General features: G+C 41.1%; 1 protein-coding gene across 6 annotated transcripts in view; it reads right to left on the reverse strand.

Annotated features, from left to right (window-relative positions):
• Positions 1-1,741: 1,741 nt before the first annotated feature.
• The window catches only part of Cdk14 (cyclin dependent kinase 14), a 484,889-nt gene continuing 469,388 nt past the window's right edge, over positions 1,742-17,242 (reverse strand). For all 6 annotated transcript variants that reach the window (XM_036182828.1, XM_036182829.1, XM_036182831.1 and 3 more), the window contains 2 exons: positions 7,280-7,419; positions 1,742-1,884 (listed from right to left, as the gene is read on the reverse strand). In XM_036182828.1, the coding sequence (XP_036038721.1) occupies positions 1,769-1,884; positions 7,280-7,419 (256 nt within the window). In that variant the 3' untranslated portion in view covers positions 1,742-1,768. The remainder of the gene's footprint in view (positions 1,885-7,279; positions 7,420-17,242) is intronic.

Raw genomic sequence — 17,242 nt, forward strand, 5'->3', positions numbered from 1 at the left:
TAGGAGTGGGTCCCAGATGCCATTGAGGTGAAATTCCCTTTAGGTAACCACACACCCAGTAGTCTAAAGGAAGAGCTGTACTCTCCTGTGGAGCTGCAGATTTAAGAGCAGTAGCTCCTGACCAGCCTTTAAAACTGTATTTTAACTAGGAATCTTTCTTTCCCCCTTCCAAATCAACAGACATCTCTACTGCGTTCCTAGGCCAGCAAGATGAAACTGCATGCTGGGAGCATGGAAAGCTGAGCTCTGAAATCGCCGACAGGTTGTTCTCAGGGCCAGGTGTATGTCTGAATTTGCAGTCTTTGCCATATGCCCACTTAGTTTCTTACCATATTTCCAAAAAGGAGAACTCCAGGCTGTTCCCCAGAACACACAGCAAAACAAAAACAAGAAACCAAGCATGGCATACTTGTAATCTTAATGCTAGGGAGGCAGAGACAGGAGGGTCTCTGAGGCTTGCTGGACAGCTAGTCTACTTGAATCAGAGAGTTCCAGGTTCAATGAAAGACTTAAAAAATAAGGTGGACAGAGATTGGGGGAGGCACTTGATATCAATCTCGGGCTGATACTCCCCACTCCATCCCCACCCCCCCACACGAACAGTTCTTATTGAGCACATCATTCAGCTCACTTCTCTCAACAGTTATGGAATACAGAGATGCAATGAACACGTTTTATAGGAACCAGCACCGAAAAGGCTTCCTCACAAGGGAAGTTCATTCTCCATTTGCTTAAGAGTGAGATGAGGGCGGCGGTGGAGCACGCCTTTAATCCCAGCACTCAGGAGGCAGAGGAAGGTGGATCTCTGAGTTTGAGGCCAGCCTGGTCTACAAAGCGAGTTCCAGAAAACTTTACTTGAAATAACAAACAAACAAACAGGGTAAGATGTTACAGGAATCCAGACAGTGTTTCTGGTAACCCAGAAAGACACAGCCTTCAAACATTACAGTCTTACACTTGTCACTGGGCATGTGCGATGACTTGAGAGGATGACATGCCTGGACATCACCAAGGTAGTTAACAGTTCCTACCTGTAAAACAGTAGAGGTCGAAGAGCTAAAACCCAAAGCTTTACCATGACAGGTCTGTGCCAGAGCCAGAGAGGAATCAGAAAGCAGGAGGGCCCAATGGCCAGCTTATCTTAAAATGGGGACTGGGCATTCTCTCTTATCACACATCAAATCTTCTGATGGGACAGAAGCAGAGATTTGTAGGAGTTGCAGATAATTCATGAGAAGCTAGAAATCTAGACTTTTATATGAAATATCCTAATTTAAAATGACAGAAAATAATTAAAAAGCAAATAGTATTGGCCAAAAAACAAAAACAAAACCAAAAAACCAAAAAACCCATCACCACCACCACCACCACCACCACCACCACCACCACCACCACCACCACACCAGGTCTGTAGTTCAGGAGCAGCTCAAAGTGCAACTTTTCCTAATTTCGATGATGAACTCCAGAGCAGTTCAGACAGACGCCCAAGACTCGGTGGTTTGCATGTGACTGCATCACTAATGTACGTGATGCAGCGGAACTTTGCTTAGAGCCTAGGAGGTGCTGGAAAACACTGAAATTCCTTATTGTTCTCTACCGCAGCAGAATGTTTGATAAATGCCAGAGCAGCCCACGTGACTCAAGATAGTTTTCGGGGAAATGAGGCTGACATGTTTCAGTGAGTAGGTCTATACCACGTCTGTTATGAACCTTACTTCCCAGGAAAGCAGGGCCCCTTACCTGTGCTCTCCTGAGAACGCTGGGCCGGTCAGTGCTTGGTGTTCAATAGACTCTTGCCATAACTATTGTTTTTTCCAAAGGCCCTCATACTCTCTCCAGCTTCAGGCTGCAATCTCACATTTGGGACGGTAAAAATAGAAGACACTGAAGAGAGAATGAAAAGTTCTGTTTACATACCCATACACGTGTTGACAACATTTTATCTAAAAAGAAAATGGAGATGCAATGCTGTCTGCATATGCAGCATGTGGAACACTATGGTATGTGTCGGCATTTGAAATGCCAGTGGTCAAATGCACACACACAGCTATATATATTTCTATGCGGCATACACACGTGTGTACACACACACACACACACACACACAACACACATACACACACACACTTGCACGAGACAAGTCTTTGCCATTCTTTCAGTCACTCATGACAGAAGTAGTTTTATATTCTCACATTTCCTGGGAATTGCAGAATCCTGCATCATCACACACATCAGAGTGGAAGCAAATGCTTGCCTTGGGACCTTCTGACTGGGGGAGACAAAATGAACAAGCAAACCAATCTAACATTAACGGTAAACGTTACGAAGAAGTAGAGAAGGAAAACTGGAGGTTGGAGGAAGAGGGTCAGAGCTGTCCCTGGTAGAGAAGGACTGTTTGAGCAGCCATGTGCAGGGGAGGGCAGGTTAGCCTGAGGAAAGCAAGCTCAAAAATATGTGAAGAGGAAACGCCAGAGCTGACTTTAGAAAGGCCAAAGAAGTGGCCAAACCAGCTAGGCTGCTGTTGTGAACACAGAGAGTGACAAGTGAGCTGAGGACAAAGTGAGACTGTGGAAGTGTGAGACAAAAGCAGAGGACACAAAGATCACCTCGTCACCCGGAAAGACGGAGCCGCCATTTATTCTCAAGGGCAGAAGTTCAGAAGGAGCAAGTTGGGGTGAGAAAGTTATGAGTTTGAGTCTAGCAATCCTAAATTTTCAGAGTCTGCTACTGAAAAGCAGAGTCGGGGCGCTGGGACGAGGCGCGGGACTTTAGGAGCTGTGTTTGGATGATATCGAATCTCGAGACTGGATGGAATTACCCAGCTCTGGGAAGTGAGCCAGACAGGAAGGTCTGAGGAGGATGCACCGGAACACTGAGTGTGTGCCTCAGCGCCGGCCTGGCAGGAGAGAAGAGTTTGCAAAGGGAAGTTCTAGGAGGAAAGTAAACCCTGAAGGAATCTTGTCCAGGAAAGCAAGCGAAGGAAGACAGCAAGAGTTATGGCTGCCTAGGTGGGAAACATTCAAGACACAACCAGAAAAGGTAACAGCAAAGTTGTTTAAAATGGGTGTCCTGGCCAGCACGGTGATGCAACAGCTTCGTCCCAGCACTAGGAGGGCAGAGGCAGGAAGGGAGCTCTGTGGGTTCAAGGTCAGTCTATATAGTGAAACTCTGTCTCAAAATAAATACATTTACTCATTAATAAAGTAAAAAATAGGTGTGCTTTCTACATTCATAAGAGGATGACATGATACTACATAATAGCATATCATGTTAAGGTGTTAAGGTGCTATAGAGGGCCATGTGGGTAAAGCTACAGATATTAGATCTGGGAAGATCCTTCAGGACTACCATGCCGTCCTCAGCTTGCTCTCCAAATGAGAAGTTGGAAGCACAGAGGGACGAAGGCACAGGTCCACAGTTGCCTGGCCAGGATCTGTGGAGCTGAGCTTACATTCCCGGGGTCTGATTCCCAGCTCCGAGATCGCCACACTGGACCAATTTGCTGGCCTTCTTTTAGGAGATTTGAGTTTTATGAATTAGCAAATGAATGTAATAAAATCAAGGACTCTGTGCTGTGAAGTATATTTTGTTCATTTACTTTGACAAGGATAGTTCAGCTTCAATTATTTATGTAACTTGATAGTATACACAGGAGAATGCCCCATGGTGTGCTTGGGGAAAGTAATGAATTTCTTCTAAATCAACCCTCTATTTATTTCCTGCAATTAAATCTCTGTGAAGAAGTAGAGCAAGGCTGTTGGGGTTTGGGAATATGAGGGAAATGACACTGTCACCATCCCTAGTCAGCTCTAACTGCCAGACAGATCCCTAGGTAACCGTACAATTACTTTTGCTTGATGTGTTTATTCTATTTCCTACTTTGGTGACACAAATACTCCACTTCTACATTTTCTTATTACATAACTACCATAAATGTTCGAATGTGCTTCAGTGACCATTTTGAGAAGTCAGCTGAGTTTTCTCACACCACCACCAGGCTAGGCCAACCACAAGACATGGTCACTTAGACACTCCCTTCCTGGTGAAGCCAGATCAGCCTTACAAGCCATATTATCTGCTCTCTGGTGGTCATTTCCCTATGAGGCCCAACCAGTTTTACTGATTCCACTAATTTCCACACCCATGTAGACTGTACACCCATGGGGGTCTGATTAATCAAAGCATGTCAAGGCTGGAGCCAAATACTCCCTTTTCAACTTGATTTCACTTTCTGCCTCAAGTATCTATCTATCTATCTATCTATCTATCTATCTATCTATCTATCTATCTATTTATTGTGTGGACATTCCTCTAAAACGTGCTATGAGCCATCACAGACTAAGAGCTTTGTGGCATGAATTGTGTCCCATTCCAAGCTGATGTTAGTGCTCCAGCCTCACTGTGTTGGTATCTGGGAATGGGACTTTTGGGAGTGACGAGGCTTAGGTGAGCTCAGGAAGTGGGTAGTCCTCATGAACAGATTAGTAGCTTTATAAGAAGAAGAACAGAGAAATGTTTTCTCTGCTCTGTGATGACCAAGCAGGGTGGGCCTCTGCCAGTCATGAGGACAGCCCTTACCAGGACCAGAATCAGCCAGCACCTGTTTCTTCAATTGTCATCCCTGGAGAATAAATATCCACCGTCTCGGCCTCTCACCCCAAGCTATTCCTCCTGACCAGTGAGTGGAGCAGGGCAGCTAGGTACCTGGCAGTGGTGAGCCAGCACCACCACTTGTGGGCACATCCTTTTGTTGGTGCTCAGCACTTCCTGACAGGTCCACCCTCCCCCAAATTCCCTTGAAAGGGAAGACAGGAGGGTTCAGTTGCTGCCACACATTCTGCCATTTGCCAGACAGTGAATTTTACAAAAATCTGCCCTAATCTGGAGTTTAATTTGAAGAATCTCGAGAATTTCCGAGTACAGTCAGCCGAATGCTAACTGAGACAAGAGTCACACAGCCTAATTCCCAAAGTCACAGAAGTCTGGGGATTCTTTGTTTTGCAAACATGTTTACAAGGGCAGCCACGTTGTTCTAAATGGAAATGACTATAGTATTTAATACTGGGATTGTCCTTTCTTGCGAACGGATTTATCCTTCATAATGATTATCTTCTAGACACAGAAATAGCATTTCTGTAACTCAAAATTGTTACCGGAGGCATTTAGTAGAATCTTGCTTTAAAAATATAATGATTTTTCATCTTTATTCTCCCCCCTTCAAAAGGTTTCACTGCTCCTGATGTTTAACGTTATGCAGAGACGTGTTTCTGCCAATGAATATCGCCTTATGGTTATGCTTCTGCAAATAGCCTGCTGTGAACTGATAAAGGGATTAATGCAGCCAAAATTCTTAATCTGTGAAATTACAAATTAAATTCTCATATTAAAAATACCACCCTGAGGTATTTTTTGTGGTTTTAATTCCCCTCTGGTGTTCTGCATACATTGTACTTGTTAATGACGGGGACAAGGCTGTCTCGGTTGGCAGTCTGTTGCTCAGTGATAATGTGTAGGCATTTACTCCCTTACAGAAACTGGATTTAACCACTGGCTGATAAACTAAGTGGCAAGTGGGTAATAAGTCCATATTAACAGGAAAGTACTACTACAGAATTCAGAATTCACAGACCCTCAAAATCTGGCTTAAACTCAGTCATCAAGTTGACTGGGATTGAGATGTTGCCAAGGAGGGGTGAGATCAAGGTGGAAGTTACACTGCATGGGGAAAACAAACCCCAGTTGTGAAGTTCAGGGAGCCATAAACTAATATCCCATTTGTACTTTTTGTGTTTTCCAGTATAGGGTATGTATGATCCATTCATTGTTTTGTTTTGTTTTTCCATGGGTTTTAATTTCTTTTAAAATTTGGAATCACTGCTATGATAGGTGGTAGATCTTTAGGAAGGAAGGAAGATGGATGATAAAGGAAATATAGACTGGGAATAATTGAGATATTAACGAAGATCTGTAAGCATAAGGAGAGTATCAGGTCAATACATCTATAGTTACCTTAGGGCAACAAGAAAATAGATAGAAATAAGTGATATCTATCTATCTACCCATCCACACACATATATAATATATATACACATTTTATATATGAATATATGTATATATGTATATAATTTAGGTTAAGAAGGCTCAAGGGAGTTGGATTTAGTTCCAAAATAAAGGGTGACTGTGACTCTTGCTATAGAGAACCCAATACTGCAGGGATAGTCAAAAACTCCTAGAGACTAAGGAAGTAACTTCATGTCTACTCTAAGTGATGTATGTACAAGAATTAATAAGTGCATTAGAAATATTTATGCATCTATGCAGTATGCTATTTTTAAGGCAATCAGGAAAATATGTTAAGAAATATCTCCAATGGGTCTCTGGAAAGAACATATCACCACTGAATACAAATATTCCTACTGCTGCCACAGTGTTTTTCAAAATTTCACAAGAATTCTGTTTCACACTTGGGAAGAAAGCTGAGATCCACCCAGCCATAAATCCTTCCCCAAATACTTTAAGTGTAATTGAAGAAGCCTGTGCAAATATGAGCAGTTCTGTAAAAACAAAACAAAACCCACCCAGGAACGGTTTTGTTTTAAAAAGATCTAGAGAAGAGCTGTCTGTACAAATACCAAGAGCATGTGTAGTTAAAACGAATTGCATGTCTTCAGTTCTTCCATGTCAGCTCAGTGCATTAGCCGACTGCCAGCTCTGTTCTCCAGCTCACTGCCTAACAGTGCTCTTTAAGGCTATTGTTACAACCAAGGTGGCCTCTGAAAAATCAAACAGAAATGAATCATTCTTCCTCTGTGTACTGTAGCCAGTTAAAATAGCACTGTATGCAGAAAGCACTAAATATGTAAATCATATTTTCCTTTGCCTTTATGACTGCTCAGATCATTTTTTGGACACACACATAATCAAATACAAAGACGTGCAGCTGCAGACTGCAGAGTAGAGATAGCAAAAAATGAATCCATTTTCTTTCTGTGTCTGGTAAGCTAGCAATTGCATGGCAGGACTCCAGTAAATATATATATGCAGGATCTCTCTCTCTCTCTCTCTCTCTCTCTCTCTCTCTCTCTCTCTCTCTCACACACACACACACACACACACACACACACACACACACACACGCATACACATTCATAACACACACACACATATACATAACCTTATGTTTATGCATACATGAAGGAGTCCATCTATCTATATGCATGCTACATATTGATGACAAAGTGCTTTCTTTGATTGGATGCTACAGATGTGTCCTACTCACTATCAGTCAGCTCCCATAGCCGCGGGGGGAGATCGCTGAAATACTCGTGGCTCAAGGCGGCCTGTGCAGATAGCCTGTTCTTTGGGGAACACTGTAGAAGCTTGGAAGCCAGATCTTCGGCATGGTTTACATAGCTGAGCCTAAAAACACAGGCAGAAACAGAGAAGTCAGACCAAAGAAGAAACCCACTAAATAGGACCTCAGGCTTATGCCATGTTTTATGTACTTGAGTTGACTCCTGGCCAGAAAAACAACTTCAATTACCTGCTGAAATAAACAAACCACATGCATGTGGGTCCTTCCAGTATCTGTTACTCTAAACTGACCTTTTCTCTAGATAGCCTAAGTATTGTTGACTGAAAATATTTTGACTGTAAGCAAAGTACTGATTATTTCAGAATGGATGAAAGTAAGTCCAGAAGTAGAAAATTAGAGAAGACAGTTTATCAAGGAGTTGCCAGCACTTATTCAGAGAATCTTTGTGCAGCATGCACATATGGATGCATTTATAGGAAATTAATACCAAATAACTAGGAGAATTAAAATAGAGCTGCTATTAAACTCTCTAGTTACTAAAATTACTTTTCCTCTAAGAATTCATATTTTCTTGCCTGAACTATAGAATTACTGAAGCAAGTGTCCTGCCAAATGCCAGCCATTCTCTGATACGAGCCTCCAGGTTCACAAACAGATATGCTTAAATGATATGGGGCAGAATCAATTCAAGATGACCTTTAAAACAACAGTAGATAGAGGATATGTGTCTCAAGATTATTGGAGGAAAGGATAGAAGCAAAGCCTTTGATGTGGTATAAGCCTTCCAACGGGTGGCAGCCATGCTCAGGCAGCCCAGCTTTGCTTTTCATGGAAACTATTCTGCTGGTCAGAGCAATCAGACATGGATAATTAACGTAACACTGATGATACCCCTTTCCAGAGAGGAGAACATTTGTCAGGCACTTTCCCAGGCACTGTTCCCATCCTCGTATTTACACTCCAACAAGGAAACCACCCGCATTTGACAGTGTGGAGAGTAGGTAGGAAACGGTGAGGGAATGCTCAAGGAAGCAATCATGGTCTCCAAAGGCTTTTAGCCTCGGATCCCTGTGTTTCTGCAAGCAGTGCTAACTACACCGACTTCAGAGGCAGCCAGGCGAGGCTCAGGGCCAAGCTGCTTTCGGAATAGTTTTCAAAGTCTTGAAGGTGCCCAGCATGCCATTAGCAGACAGATGCCCTTCCTTAACCACTGGCATGGCACTCAAGTATCTCTGTAGTCAGAAGGCGAAGCTGCTAGGAGGGGGCTGTGGAAGGGGAAGGGGTGATAGACTTCGGAGAGGAAACAGCAGAACCTGACAGCTCTATGAGGTCTCGCTAAACCTTCCTATGGGAAGGCTTCGGGAATGGTCTGCTGCTGTAATGGCTGTTCATTTGTCTGTTTCTTTCATTTACAAATAGACCCTTGGGCTGGTTTTAAGTGTCTTTGGCTGAGAGACATTTGTCCATAAGAAAAGGAGGCATTCTCAAAGCTCTTCCTCTCCTCCTTACAGTCTAAGTCACCAACCTGTCTTAAGACCTTCTCATGCTTACAAAGTTGCCATTAATATTTCTAAAAGTCAAGTCTGAAATAGACAGACTTCGCAATAAAGACACAATTTTATTGAAAGTACTGTTTACATGCTACCACAGCAAACATTCCATTCGCATCAATTTTATATCACCTTGATAAAATAGAGCAATCAAGCCACATTAGAATCAGATCTGAGTTTGGGGCCTGACACAATTTTGTACAAATCAAATAAATACCATTTATTAAAAGATGAAAGAGTGCTGTCAATCACCCCAAACCCTATGTTACTATATTTTGTCTACATAAAGAAACCGGTAATAACAATATTTGGTATGCCAGTATCCAACACTAAATTCATGGCTGTAAATGTGTAAAATACAGAGCAATGCAACCATTTCTTTCTCTTTCTGGTTTTCTGAGATAGGATCTCATCTTGCAGTCCAGCCTGGTATGTCATTCACTTATGTAGCCAAAGCTGGTCTTGAACTCATGATCATCCTCCTGCTTCAGCTTCCCAAAGTGCTGGGGTGACATGCAAGAGACATGAATTACCATGTCCGGCTTCACACATGATTTCTGATCTTAATTATCTCTTCTAAGGAATAAAATGGATGAGCCATGTGAGTTGGCAGTCCCCCACTTCCAAGAGCTCTGTGTAGTACTTGAGAACGGCTTACTGCTGTGGAGAATTACGTGCTGAAGGTTGTGCCTTTGTTTTTGCAGAAGATTGTTGATTACATTTAGATATGATGAGTTGTACCAAAATGTAAGGAATACACAAATTTAAGACAATCTCATTCTTCCCATCCAAGTTAACTGTATTTTTAGTAATGTCTATGAAATAAATTTTGGTTGTGGTATCAAACTTATGCACAAAGTTAAATGCATAAGTAAAATTCTGGCATGGACATTTTACTACTTTCTCATTATATTTCAAGTGCTGTCTGTGTCCCATTTTTCCCCATGCATTTTTAGTACCACAGGTTTGGTCATTGGCTCTTCTGGGTTAAGTGAGGTATCACACTTTGGGGGAATAAATTTTACCTGAAGCCATCCTGTTTACCTTATCAGAGTGCTATGACTGTGGTTATTGATCTTCTATTATAATGGCATATTTTTCATATCTTCCTATAAACCCTTTATTTTTTATTTTATGCTGTACAAAGCTGGTTATTAAATGCATAACATTCTAGCAATGTTACACCTCATACATAATGTTACACCTCACATACATCAGCCTCTTATGATTTTTTTCTTTTAATTAAGACATTCTAAGCTACAGTTCATATTTTCCTCTCATTAATTTAATGACTGCATGTGCCTTCAGATTAGTAATCTCTGACACCTTTTGTGATCTGCCTACTTTTTATATATATTATACAGCTAGGCTTCAGTTTCACACACTCAAGCAATACCTGTGTTTTAAGAAGAGTTTAGTCCATTCATATTTTTTAAAGTATTAGTACATTTAAAATTGCTGCTGTCAGGGTAATTTTGCATTAAATCTTATCTTCCTATGCCTTTTTCTTTTCCTACCTTCTTTCAAATTGAATTTGAAAATTCAGCATCTTCTACCCTCTGCTTTAGTGTTATATAAAATATTTAAATGCTCTTCTGTGTACTAGTGGTTACTCTTATCTCTCATTTTCTCTTTTTAAAAAAAGCACCATTATTTCCTCAGATTTTTAAGACACTGCAGTAAATTTTCACAAGATGAAAAACACTGAAGAATCTGATTATAAGCATACATCTATGACTGGAATGACATCAGTATCATTACAATTGTATTTATTATATCATTTATGAAATATGCAGATATAAATTTATGCAGATCTTCTGGCATATAAAGTATTAAGTGTATTCTTAATTCATTAGCAGAATCTCCTTTTTTTTCCTTTTTTTTTTTTTTTAACAAATGAGGTTGTAAAGAGAAGAAAAGAAAGCACATTTGCCACAAAGATATTTGGCAAACAACTTTCAATAGGTATGAAAAATATTTCATGGAACTTAATAATTTTTTATGGCTAGGAATTATTGCTGGTTGTGGTGACACATCCCATGGGGGTAGGCTATACCAAAGAGGCAGAGACAGGAGTACAAGGGCAGCCTGAGCTACACTTTAAAAACAAGCTGGGTGTGGTGGTACACATTTTAAACCCCAGGAGTTAAGAGGCAGAGGTGGGTAGATCTCTTTGAGTTGCAGGCCAGCCTGGTGAAATAGTAAAGATGTATACTTCTATATAATGTGGACTTAACATGAACTTTTAACTAGAGATTTGTGATTTTTCAAAATAGTGGTTTTTACAACAACACAAAATAAAATTTATAGAAAGACATTAAGAAACCATAAGACTTGGACCTTAGCCAAAAAAATCAATGGCTAAACAATTCTGTGCTTCAAACAATGGAGACATGAATGAAGAACTAAAGGGAAGAGCCAGTACAGACCCTACCGCCTGTGTCTGATATAACGGAGGGGGAAACTAGCGGTCTAGACCACTGTGCCTATTCCACAATTCCAGTTCTCATTGATGATGAAAACTCAAGGATTCTGCTCAGCATTCATTCACCTAATCTCTCCAAGTGGCTCCTATAGTGAGAAGATTCTTATGGGGAACAGCTTCAGAGATGAGACCAGCTCAAATAAATGGCAAGCACACCTTAGATGCTGGACAGGAAGGAAGCATACTTGCTAAGGTGGGATTCCTTCGAGCTTTAGGCCTGTAACACTGCCTATCAACTTGTCCATAGACGCTCTGTTGGGCTTACTCACAGCGTATGATGAAGTTGACCCTGTCTCCTTTCATTTCAAAGGCAGTAGAAGGCACTTTTGTTGGCTTGCATACTTTTTTCCTGGGCCGACAGTATCTAAGTGCGCAGTTGCCCTTTAGGACAATACTTCTACTAATGCAATTGTTAGGTTCCAATCCTCCTTAATATCCAGAACTTCACTCCACCTTCAGTTAACACTGGAGTAGCAAACAGTGAAACCCTCCCAAGGCCTGCAACCCCGACAGCAAGACAACAACCAGTTTTCTACGTCACAGCCTGCCGTTGTCTGTCTGATCAACGGCCAGTCCTGAACTGGACATCTTCCCTCTTAGGAAGGCAGTCTTAGCACTTGTTTCTCACATTCACACATCATGGTAGTGTAACCCAAATTGCTAAACAGTCTTATTAATAAAAAATTAAAAAAAACCAGCCAGATATTAGGGTGAAAGCTGAAAGATCAGAGACACAGAACAAGCCAGCCATGTTCTTACCTCTACGAAATCCTCAGCCTCAAGACAGTAAGATCCTGTTTTCTCATGCCTTATATACCTTTTTGTGCCCTGCCATCTTACTTCCTGGGAGTAAAGGAGTGTGTGTTTCCCAGTACTGGGATTAAAGGCCTGTGCCACCACTCCTAGGTCTGTGCCCAGTCTGGCCTTAAACTCACAGAGATCCAGACAGACCCCTGTCCCCCGAGTGACAGGATTAAGGGTGTGTACCACCACTGTGTAGCCTCTGTGTTTTCTGTAAGTTTATTTAATGTCACAGTGACCGGATTGTCATGCGTATAACTTCACAAGCTGTGACTTGTCATGTGAAAGAACTCTCAAGGGGGACATTTAGGAAAGAAGTCTGAATAGAGTATGCAGGAGTATTGTAAGGAAACCATAATATAACAAATTCTTAGAGCCTGTGAAGTTGAATTAACAGGAAGAGACTGAATGTCCAAAGGCAGCAATGATTCTTTAAAAAAAAAAAAAAGTTTAGTTTAATTAAATGATGCAATTTGTGTTTGATTCTAGAATTTTTTTAATTTAATTTTTTTTTTTTATTCTTCTCTCACATATTACATCCTGACCATACTTTCTCCTCTCTCCTCCCACCTCTCCTGTCCCTCAGATCCTGCTGCCTCCCCTCTGAAAAGAGCAGACCTCCCAGGGACATCAACCAAACATGGCAAAGTAAGCTGCCATACCTTCACATCAAGGCTGGATGAGGTAACCCAGCAGGAGGCAAAGGGTCCCATTAAGTAGGCAAAAGAGTCAGAGGTAGCCCTGCTCCCACTGTTAGCAGTCCAACCAGAACATCAAGCGACTCAACCATAACATATGCAGAGGACCCAGCTCAGACTCCTACAGGCTCCCTGACCTCTGGAAGCCCCCATTATTCCAGGTCACTTGAGTCTGCTGGCCATGTTCTCCTGGGGTCTTGGACCTCTCTAGATCTACTGATCCTTTGTCTCCCTCCCCTAAAGGACTTCCCAAGCTCCACCTAATGTTTGTTTAGCTGCAGGACTCTGTATCTGCTCCCATCAGTTGCTGGATGTAGTTTCTCCGGCCTCTTGGATGATGATTCTGCTAAGTTCTGGCTCCGGAACACTCTGTAGGCAGGACAAACTGTAGGTCGAAGGTTTTGTGGCTGGGTTGGTGTCCCAATTCCTCCACTTGAGGCCTTGCCTGTTACATAAGATAGCTGGTTCAGTCTCCCTGTGGCCCATTACTACGAGTCTTTGCTAGGGTTACTCTCTTGGATTCCATGGAATTTCCATTGCACTAGGCTTTCACCCCATCTCACACACCCCTGGCTCCCCCACAATTCCAGTCAGTTCTCCCATTTTTAGATTATTTTGGTTTTTTGATGCCTAGTTTCTTGAGTTATTTATATATTTTGGATATCAGCCCCCTGTCAGATGTGCAGTTGGTGAAAATCTTTTCCCAATCCGGAGGCTGTCGTTTTGTCTTACTGATGGCATTCATTGCCTTACAGAAGTTTTTCAGTTTCATGAGGGCCTATTTATTAATTGTTGATCTTAGTGCCCGCCTCATTGGTGTTCTGTTCAGGAATATATCTCCTGTGCCAATGCATTCAAGGCTATTCCCCATTTTCTCTTCTATCAGGTTTTATGTTGAGGTCTTTTATCCACTTGGACTTGAGTTTTGTGCAGGATGACAGATATCATTCTATTTGTATTCTTCTATATACCAACATTCACTTAGACTAGAACCATGTGTTGAAGATGCTTTCTTTTTCTCCACTGTATATTTCTGGCTTTTTTATTAAAAAAAAAATATCAAGTGTCCATAGGTATGTAGATTTACATCTAGGTTTCAATTTCATTGATCAACATGTCTATTTTTATACCAATACCATATGGTTTTTATCACTACAGCTCCCCAATTAAAAAAAATAAGCTAACAGAAGGCATAAAAACAAACAGGATCCAACATTCCGCTACATACAAGAAACACGCCTCAATTTTAAAGACAAACATGACCTCAGAGGAAAATGTTGGGAAAAAAAATTTTCAAGCAAATGGACCCAAAAAGCAAGCTGGTAGAGCAATCCTAATATCTAACAAAATAGACTTCTAACTAAAATTACTCAAGAGAATTGAAATAACATCTGGATGGATTTTTCCTTTGATGAATATGAAATGTCCATCTCTTTTATATTGGGGAGTTGAGTCCATTAATATTGAGAGATATTAACGACCAATGATTGTTAATTCCTGTTATTTTGTCGTTGTTGAGAGTGGTGGTGGTGGTAGTGTGTGTGTTTCCCTTCTTTTTTTGCTGGTATGAGATTATTAATTGCTTGTGTTTTCCTGGGTGTAGTTAACCTACTTGGGTTGGAGTTTTTCTTCTAGTACCTTCTGTAGGGCTGGATTTGTGGATAGATGTTGTTTAAATTTGCCTTTGTCATGAGATATCTCATTTTGCTGGCTATAGTAGTCTGGTCTGGCACCCACGATCTCTTAGAGCCTGCAAGACATCAGTCCAGTCCCTTCAGGCTTTTAGAGCCTCTGTGAGAAGTTGGGTGCAATTCTCATAAGTCATAGCAGTGATTCTTTAATCCAGTAAGTGGCAACAGAGAGCACACTCTGCCAGGTTTATCCATCTAGTCAGAACTCTTGTAAAGATTGTTTCTGACTTTAATTCCATTCTCAGGTGTCCTAGTTAGCATTCCCCACCATAGTGCTTCTGGATGAGATAGTAAGGGATTTCCATAGGGCACTTTTTGGCATTGGAGTCCTGCTCAGTCTCCATTGGTCTTCAGGAACTCCCCAAACCTGTAACCAAATGCCTCAGAACCACCCAAACTACAGCAACCAAATGGCCTCTGCTGGGAAAGTCTGGCTTTTACCATCAAAGAAGTATCAGAAGAAACTTCACCATTCCTTAGCTTTGACGCATTTAAATTTGACTGTAAATTGAGGAAATTTGACTGTAAATTAAGGTTTAGTGTAATCTTTACTTGCCTGCCAAATAATTCAAAAGAATCTAGAATACACTAATTCTAATGGCACTAGTCTCGTTAAAATAACTGTCTGATATTTGCTTTCAGTTTCTACTTTCTTAAAAAGATGCACATTAGATGCTATTATTGCTGCTGCTGCTATTATGCTATTACTTTATCTATGCTTACTAATTTATTAAAACCCCTTCCTCCTCATATTTCAGACATTCCTTGCTACCTTGAAAAGTCTCATGGCTGCTTTACCTACGTGTTTATTTATTACATGAGCTTGATGTATGCTCTTAGCTTTCATTGTTTTCCGAAGTTCATGTCCATCAACTGTAGAAAACCTGCCCTAGTTTTAACCCTTACAGAATTCTCTTTACTCCTTTGTAACTGTTGTACAATGCCACCTCACTAAATTTTCAATGTCTGTATTCACTCATCCCTATTTTTCATCTGTTGCTCCCTGAATTCCAGGCTAGGTAATCACCTCAGAGCGACTTTTCATTCCAACAGGCTCTAATATACTAATATACTATGCATCTAATATACTTTTTCCCCTGTTCAAGTTTGTGGCTTCCTAGTTGACATTTAGATTTGGCCTCTTCTTTCATTATATTTTTTGGATAGATATATTTGTCAGATATGAACATATCTGACAATTCTCAATAACTGAAGTTGTGAGTCAGGAGAAAGTTTAATCCAGTTTCTTTTGCTACTGATTCTCAGTCCAAATGATCTTTCTCTAATTGCGTGTAATTCTGATCCTTGAGCTCATGCTTGTGTGCTGGTGATCAGTGGGGTCCCTGGGGAGCAGGGATTGAGAATGTATTTCTCCATGGGGATTTTCTTTAGACTCTTCTCAAGAGCCCCAGGGCTCCCCCAAGACCCAGGGACTTTCCAGATTCATGTTGCTGGCTTTTGAAACCCTTTAAGTTGTGTAAATTTAGGCCAAATCTGCAGGAATTCTCGGGGGAAATTTTCTCATCTGTATCTAGAGGAAAAACTATGAAAAGTTTTTCTTGCAGTCTCTCTTTTCTAGAAGCAGGATTTTGTTGTTGTTGTTTTTAAAATTAAAAAATGCAGTCTATTGCTGAAGTTGAATTCGATTTCTGAAGCCCATCCCTGTGTTTTGAGTACTCTATGTGGGGACTCTCACATCCCCTGTGTTATCTTTCTGGGGCCACAGCAGCCTTTTCTACTTTAGACAATGACTCCAGGGAAACTGCAACTTCATTGCTACTCTGGTCTCCTTTCCCTTCATCCTTTGTCCTGCCAGAGATTGCATTTCTTGATGCACCTGTGAATTTGAAAGGCTGTACCTTAGGTACATTTCTAGGGTTAGTAAAGAGAACTCCCAGGTATGTAGACACATGTACATAAATACACACACACTCCTCAGTCACAGTTTAATTATTCACTATAAAGTCACCTATAGTTGTAATTTTTACATCCTTCTCCCTGGAAAACTCACTAAGCTGGAGTTACTTCCTCTTTCCAATCAGGTCGTTTAGGTCTCCTCTATGTAGGCTCTCCAGCCGGCCACGTGCAGCTGGCTTGAGCTGCTCTTCTTTCATCATGCCGCATTTTATTTCCTCAGTGGTGCTTGACCTCTCCATCTACCTCTGGAGCCCATTCTATCTATCAGGCTGATGAGGCTGTACTCAGTGAGACTCTATGCTTATGAAGGGTCAGAGAAGTATGTGAGCAATGCTCATTTTTAACATGGATGGATGGATGGATGGATGGATGGATGGATGGATGGATGGAGGAACAGGAGGTTGGGTACTTGGTACTAAGATACTCTTAGGACATGTTTGGTGGTCAAAAGATAACCTGCTGGAATTAAGTCTCTCTTTCCACCCTGTAGGTCACAGGGATCAAACTCAGGTCCTCAAGCTTGGCAGCAAGAGCCTTTACCCATCTTGTCATCTCACTGGCCAATACATATTCATATTTCTAAAAGGGAAAAGACACTACTGATTGTAGGAATTCTTTGGGGAAAAATCTTAGGAATTGAAAAACCGTAAGTTAAAATGATGAAAAATAATTTTTATCAGATCTGAAGCTTATGTGTGTGCAAACCGAATCTTATATGATGAGTAATTTTCAAACAAATTGTCTTAAGTTCATTGAAAATAATGCTATACTGCTACATAAGTCAT

This window comes from Onychomys torridus, chromosome 3 (assembly GCF_903995425.1).
Source record: "Onychomys torridus chromosome 3, mOncTor1.1, whole genome shotgun sequence".
Lineage (NCBI taxonomy): Eukaryota > Metazoa > Chordata > Mammalia > Rodentia > Cricetidae > Onychomys > Onychomys torridus.